This window comes from Sturnira hondurensis, unplaced genomic scaffold (assembly GCF_014824575.4).
Source record: "Sturnira hondurensis isolate 20B ecotype Veracruz unplaced genomic scaffold, ASM1482457v3 Scaffold0025484, whole genome shotgun sequence".
Classification (NCBI taxonomy): Eukaryota; Metazoa; Chordata; class Mammalia; order Chiroptera; family Phyllostomidae; genus Sturnira; species Sturnira hondurensis.
In genome coordinates this window covers 1,084,320-1,091,909 of record NW_028098115.1, presented here as the reverse complement: position 1 = coordinate 1,091,909, position 7,590 = coordinate 1,084,320, and the positions used below count along the sequence as shown (strand labels likewise).

Sequence of the window (7,590 nt, the reverse complement as noted above, 5' to 3'; positions counted from 1 at the left end):
CCTCTCGCTTTTTTTCTCTAGTGCAATGATAAAGGGCAAGACTGGGCAGTGATACAGTCATAGAGGTTGTGAAGAAGATTCTTTGGTAATTCTGTAAACACAAGCCAAATGGGTAACCTTTTCTTTCTCCAGTGAAAAGGATACTAAGTGTTTTTTCTTATGCAAGCTCTTTTTTCAAACTTGGTAGAAAGACAAGAATATCCTATAGTGGAAAGAGATAAAATGTGTCTAAGCCACCCCAAACACTGTCCATTTTCCTAACTCTGCCCTAGCTCCACCAGGATGTCTAACAATCAATGAACGTGACGGAAAAGGAATATTTCTAGCAACAGGTTTGGGTTGGATCTTCTCCTGAGAGTAAATAGCAGTCCTATCCTCGTTTGTCTCACACAACACTGGGCCAGTCTTTATCCCTCACCTTCAGGATCTCATAACTGCTCACTGATGGCCCAGATCACACAGTTCATTATAGAAATCAAACGTTTCGAATGGCTGGATGTTCTTACACCAAACTGGCCTAGATTGGGAGGGTCCGGGTGCACAGAAAGCAGCCTGTTCCATCACCCCACCACTCTACACAGTTCTCTAAACAGCATGCTTGGAGAACCAACTAAAAACCAACTTGTCCTCATCCTCTCAGCACCACCTTTCACCCTGTCCCCACAGCCTCTGCCCAGCACATCTGGGATAATTGCTTTCTAAACATGTATTGTTTATTCTCTAATGTCACTGGGCCCTTGTTTTCAGATCGTTTCTATATTGAATTGTAACCGTGGCTATTTTTGTGAGCTTTTATATTTAAATTCCAACTATTTTACATGATTTTAGCAACATCAAATAGTCTAAAACTGGGAAATTTTTAAAATACTTTGCCCTGACTGGGTGGCTCAGTTGATGAGAACATCATCTCATACACCAAAAGATTGTGGGGTCAATTCTCATTCAGGGCACAAACTTAGGTTGTAGGTTCAATATATTATGCATAATCTTAATCTCAACTCTTTCTCTTTTCTATAGCCTAGCTAAAGAAATAGGAACTAGTCTTCCCATCTATCTTCAGATAAACTGTGTTCTGAAATTCTGAATCTCAGGCAGTAAAACTCTGGTATTTCTTCTATCCTTGCAGACTAAGGGCATGCTTCACATTTTCATTTTCAATGGACCCTGAAGAGACAGTTATACTAAGTATTATCAATACTATTAATATCTGTTAAATATTAGTATAGGAATTAAGTAATCTTAGAAAATAACCAATATAAAATCTCTCAGAATTTTCTGATGGAGACTAAATTGGCAAACATGTGAATACTTACATTTTATTTGTATTTACTCTGTTACCATTTTAATTGCTTCCTAAAAATAGCCATTTAAATTGAAAAGATATTTTATAGTTAAATGACAGTGACTGTATCTCAAACCCTAGTGTGTGGATATTCAACAAAAAGAATGAAATAAGCACATTTTATTCCTCTATCTTTTCTTATCTGAATTAGGTATTTTAAATTCTTTCAAGGCATATACATCACACAAACTAAAGATCAAGGCCTGCATTAATCAATGCTTTTATAATAAACAATAATAATTCATCTGTAACTCCATACCAGAAAATACAATCTAAACCATTGGTCCACATAAATCTATCAATCAATATAAACAATATCCTGAAGCAATAAGAAAGCATTAATGTCCATTTCATTTGTTATAATAAAACTAGACACGTATTGCATAAGAATCAGATAGTCCCTTGCCAGCCAGGTGAGCCAGGAGTCTGGTGAAAAACATCAAGCAGAGAAAGAAGCACTGTGTCAGATCAGTGCAATGTGGCAACATCAGCCTTTCAGTCATTCAGAAAATAATTATCACTTATACAGTGCAAGGTGGATGACTAATGAAGGATACATTAAGAATTTAGGCAATGGCAAAAGAATGTGATACATGCTCTGGAAAGCATAAGCATGGTTCTTGGGAATCGGGAAAGCCTTTTTAAAAGAAATGTGGTGAACGAAGCATTATGTAGGTGAGGAAGCAGAGGAGGCAGCCTGTTCACACGAGAATGCTACTGAGAAAGCCCGCAGGAGTCCTGTGCCATTTAACAATGACAAAGTATTGTAAGGGGTGAGATTGATAAGTAAAAGTGATGTTCTGGAGTGGTAATGACCAGATAATGAATATTTTTGCACGCTATTGTGAAGAGATGCAATTTTATTTTATTTTATTTTATTTTATTTTATTTTATTAGATTTTATTTGTTTATTTTTAAAGAGGGGAAGGGAAGGAGAAAGAGAGGGAGAGAAACATCAATGTATGGTGGCCTGGCTTGCAACCCAGGCATGTGCCCTGAGTGGGAATTGAACCCATGACCCTTTGGTTTGCAGGCTGGCACTCCATCCACTGGGCCACACCAGTTGGGCAAGAAGAAGGGATTTTAGCTCAGGGCACAGAGGAGAAATTGCAATGATGGTAAGTGGAGGGAAAGTAGATGTAGTAATTGTGGGATACACATTCCACACTGCTCAGCCTCAACATTAGCCCCTCTTTGCTGAACACTTTTTGGTTGGAATTCTATTCCTTCTCACTCAGTTCTTTAATCTGTCAAATTCCACTTTTAACCATTTCCGCATAGATAAGTTTCCATCCATCTAGGAAACAAACTAGCCTCTTCACTGTTTCTCTCATCAAGTAAACCAAAATAACTAATGATAACACCCTCTTCTTTAAAGAAATTGTTTTAATACTATTCATTTTCTCTCAGAACTCTTAGGCATATTCATCAGACAGAAGCACTCTCTCACCACCCCCCCGTGTTGTCTTTCCCTTGTCTGACCTCACCCTTCATCTTAGCAGACTACGGAAAGACATGGGAGAGATGATGAATACATCCCTGGACACTGTGGTGACACATTTCGTCCTCTTGGGCTTATCTCATCCCCCAAATCTGAGGACCCTCCTCTTCCTCGTCTTCTTCCTCATTTACATCCTGACTCAGCTGGGAAACCTGCTCATTCTGCTCACCGTGTGGGCTGACCCAATGCTGCATGCTCGCCCCATGTATATTCTCCTCAGTGTGCTCTCATTCTTGGACATGTGGCTCTCCTCAGTCATTGTTCCTCGTCTGATATTGGATTTTACTCCTGCCAACAAAGCAATCCCATTTGGTGGCTGTGTGGCTCAGTTGTATTTCTTTCACTTTCTGGGTAGCACCGAGTGCTTCCTCTACACCGTGATGGCCTATGACAGGTACCTGGCAATATGCCGGCCCCTGCACTACCCCATGCTCATGAATGGTAAGCTATGCACCATTCTTGTGGCTGGAGTTTGGGTGGCTGGCTCCATCCATGGATCTATTCAAACTGTTCTGACTTTCCGCCTGCCCTATTGTGGGCCCAACCAAGTGGATTACTTTTTGTGTGACATTCCTGCAGTATTGAGGCTGGCCTGTGCTGACACAACTGTCAACAAGCTCGTGACCTTTGTGGATATTGGGATAGTGGCTGCCAGTTGCTTCATGTTAATTCTACTCTCCTATGCCAACATAGTCCATGCCATCCTGAAGATACGCACTGCGGATGGGCGGCGACGGGCCTTCTCCACCTGCAGCTCCCATTTAACTGTGGTCGCAGTCTTCTACGTCCCCTGTATTTTCATCTACCTCAGGCCAGGCTCCAAGAGTGCCTTCGATGGGGCAGTGGCTGTATTTTACACTGTTGTCACTCCATTACTGAACCCAGTCATCTACACACTGAGGAACCAAGAAGTGAAGTCTGCTCTGAAGAGAATAACAGCAGGTCGAGGGGCTACAAGTGAAAATAAGTAACTGCAGCCTGAGGACCTACCTACATCTCCATTGCTATGCTCTTCTTGACTAATGCTGCCATGTGGCGAACACTCAACAAGTAGATGTTAGTTTCAGCTTAATTTGAATGTAATTTTACTATGAAGACACTTCTTGCCCTGGCTGGTGTGGCTCAGTCCATTGAATGCCAGCCTGTGAACCAAAGGGTTGCCTGTTCGATTTCTAGTCAGGGCACATGCCTGGGTTGTGGGCCAGGTCCCCAGTAATGGGTGAATGAGAGGCAACCACTCATTGATATTTCACTCCCTCTCTTTCTTCCTCTTTTCCCCTCTCTCTAAAAATAAATAAATAAAATATATTTTTAAAGAAGAAGCTTCTAGCCCTGGCTGGTGTAGCTCAGTAGACTGAGCATGGGTCTGTGAACCAAAAAACCATGGTTCAGTTCCCAGTCAGGGCACATGCCTGGGTTGCAGGCCAGTTCCCAGCAGGGGACACACAAGAGGCAACCATACATTGATATTTCCCTCCCTCTCTCCTTCCCTTCCTCTCTAAAGATAAATAAATAAAATCTTTTTAAAAAGAAGAAGCTTCTGTTGTTATATTTATTCACAATAAATTGGCCAAAACTGTTTTACACTTTCTCACCCATCTCTTGGTAGAAAGCACATTCTACACAAATGTCAACTAGGAAGAATAAATGCTCTATCTAGGGGGTTACTCCACGCGAATTTGATGCTGTCTCATCTCTCTTCATCCATTTGCTTCACACCTAATTTCCCAAGCCCCTAGACATTCAGGATTGCTTTGCCCACAACAAGGAAAAACACCTGGTGTGAATTTGTGTGTGGATTGTCTATGTTTCCTTCCAGGCCCTCTCTATCCCCCGTACAGTAGTTAACCAAATTCTACTCAGGAATGTCTCTCTGGCTTCCTAAGCACTCCCCTTGACATCACCATCATCATCCATATCGCTATCAGATTTTTTTTCTGAAAACAGTGAATACTCACTGGCTCTCCACCGAATTAGGTAGATAAAGCCAGACCTCCTAGTTTGGAATTCAAAGTCCTGCATAGTCAGATCCTAATATACTTTATCTCCTAAGATATCATCTCTACCTCTTGCTTCCCTCCTAGCCCCATTAATTTACCTGCCAATTTTATTTTTTTCTCCAATTTTTTTATTTAATTATTTTTCAACTACAGTTTTCTGTCTATTACTCCCATCCCATCCCACCCCCCATGCTGCGCCCTCCCATTTCCACCCTTCTCAGTTGTTGTCCATGTATCCTTTATATAGGTTCCTCTAAATCCCTCCCTTATTTCCCCTGAAATTCCCTCCCCTCTACCCTCTGGTCACTGTCAGCCTGTTCTCTATTTCAGTGTCTTTGGTTATATTTTGCTTGCTTGTTTGTTTTGTTGTTTAGATTCCTGTTAATGGTGACATCATATGGTATTTGTCCTTCAACACCTGGCTTATTTCACTCAGCATAATGCTCTCCAGTTCCATCCATGATGTTGCAAAGGGTAGGAGCTCCTTCTTCCTTTCTGCAGCATAGAATTCCATTGTGTAAATGTACCATAGCTTTTTGATCCAGTCATTTACTGACGGGCATCTAGGTTGCTTCCAACTCTTGGCTATGGTAAATTGTGCTGCTATGAACATCAGGGTGCATAGGTTCTTTGGGATTGGTGTTTCAGGGTTCTTAGGATATACTCCTAATAGTGGAATTGCTGGGTCAAAAGGCACGTCCATTTTTAGTTTTCTTAGAAAGTTCCATACTGTTTTCCACAGTGGTTGCACCAGTCTGCAATCCCACCAACAGTGAACTAGGGTCCCCTTTTCCCCACAACCTCTCCAGCACTTGTTTGTTTCTTCGTTTATGATAGCCATTCTGACTGGTGTAAAGTGGTATCTCATTGTGGTTTTGATTTGCATCTCTCTGATAGCTAGCCATATCGAGCATCTTTTCATGTGTCTCTGGATCCTCTATATGTCCTCCTTGGAGAAAGGTCTGTTCAAGTCCTTTGCCCGTTGTTTAATTGGGTTGCTCATCTTCTTTGAGTGGAATCCTGTGAGTTCTTTGTATATTTTGGAGATTAAACCTTTGTCTGAGGTGTCATTGGCAAATATGTTTTCCCAAACTGTTGCTTCTCTTTTTATCTTGATACTGTTCTCCCTGACCATGCAGAAGCTTTTAAGTTTGATGAGATCCCATTTGTTTATTCTTTCCTTTATGTCCCTTGCTCTAGGGGATGTATTAGTAAAAATATTGCTGTGTGGAATATCTGAGATTTTCCTGCCAATGTTCTCCTCTAGGGTTTTAATGGTTTCACGGCTTATATTTAAGTCTTTTATTCACCTTGAATTTATTTTGGTGTATGGTGTAAGTTGGTGCTCAAGTTTCATTTTTTTGCATGTAGCTGTCCAGTTCTCCCAACACCATTTGTTGAAGAGGCTATCTTTACTCCATTTTATGTTATTGCCCCCTTTGTTGAATATTAATTGACTGTAGAGATTTGGGTTTATTTCTGGGCTCTCTGTTCTATTCCATTGGTCTATGTGCCTGTTTTTATGCCAGTACCAGGCTGTTTTGATTATAGTGGCCTTGTAATACAGTTTGATATCAGGTATTGTAATCCCTCCTACTTTGTCCTTCTTTCTCAACATTGCAGCTGCTATTCGGGGTCTTCTATAGTTCCATATAAAATTTTGAAGTGTTTGTTCTATGTCTGTGAAACATGCCATTGGCACTTTAATACATATTGCATTAAATCTGTAAATTGTTTTGGGAGCCCTGGCTGGTGTAGCTCAGTGGATTGAGCACGGGCCTGCGAACCAGACTATCGCGGTTCGATTCCCAGTCAGGGCATATGCTTGGGTTGCAGGCCAGTTTCCGGCAGGGACCAGTTCTCTGCAGGGGATGCATGAGAGGCAACCATACATTGATGTTTCCTTTCTCTCTCCTTCCCTTCCCCTCTAAAGATAAATAAATAAAAATATTTTTTTAAAAATCTGTAAATTGTTTTGGGTAGCATAGACATTTTGATGATGTTAATTCTTCCAATCCATGAACACAGTATATGTTTCCATTTGTTTGTGTCTTCCTTGATTTCTTTCTTCAGTGTTGTGTAGTTTTCTGCATACAGGTCTTTTACCTCCTTGGTTAGGTTTATTCCCAGATATTTTATTTTTGTTTTTGCTATATCGAATGGGATTTTTTTCTTGATTTCTGCTTCTGCTGTTTCATTGTTGGTATACAAAAATGCCTTTGATTTCTAGATATTGACTCTGTATCCCGCTGTTTTGCCAAATTCATTTATTAGTTCCAGCAGTTTTTTGGTAGAGGCTATAGGATTTTCCATGTACACTATCATGTCATCTGCAAACAATGACAGTTTTGTTTCCTCCTTTCCAATGTGGATGCCTTTTATTTCCTTTTCTTGTCTGATTGCTGTGGCTAGAACTTCCAATACCATATTGAATAGCAGTGGTGAAAGTGGACAACCTTGCCTTGTTCCTGATCTTAGTGGAAAAGTTTTAGTTTTTGCCCATTGAGTATGATGTTGGCTGTAGGTCTTTCATATATGGCCTTTATTATATTGAGGAATGCTCCCTCTATTCCCATTTTTCTGAGTACCTTTATCATAAATGGGTGTTGTACCTTATCAAAAGCTTTTCTGAGTCTATTGATATGATCATGTGGTTTTTGTCTTTGCTTTTGTTTACGTGATGTATTACATTTACTGATATACGAATATTGAGCCATCCTTGCATCCCTGGGATGAATCCCACTTGG

The 7,590-nt window shown here is 40.6% G+C and overlaps 1 protein-coding gene across 1 annotated transcript; it reads left to right on the top strand.

Moving 5' to 3' along the window:
* The first annotated feature begins 2,857 nt into the window (after positions 1-2,857).
* Positions 2,858-3,814, top strand: OR10G2 (olfactory receptor family 10 subfamily G member 2). The gene has a single exon (XM_037039798.1). It carries the CDS (start codon positions 2,858-2,860, stop codon positions 3,812-3,814), a length of 957 nt encoding a protein of 318 aa, XP_036895693.1.
* Positions 3,815-7,590: the final 3,776 nt, after the last annotated feature.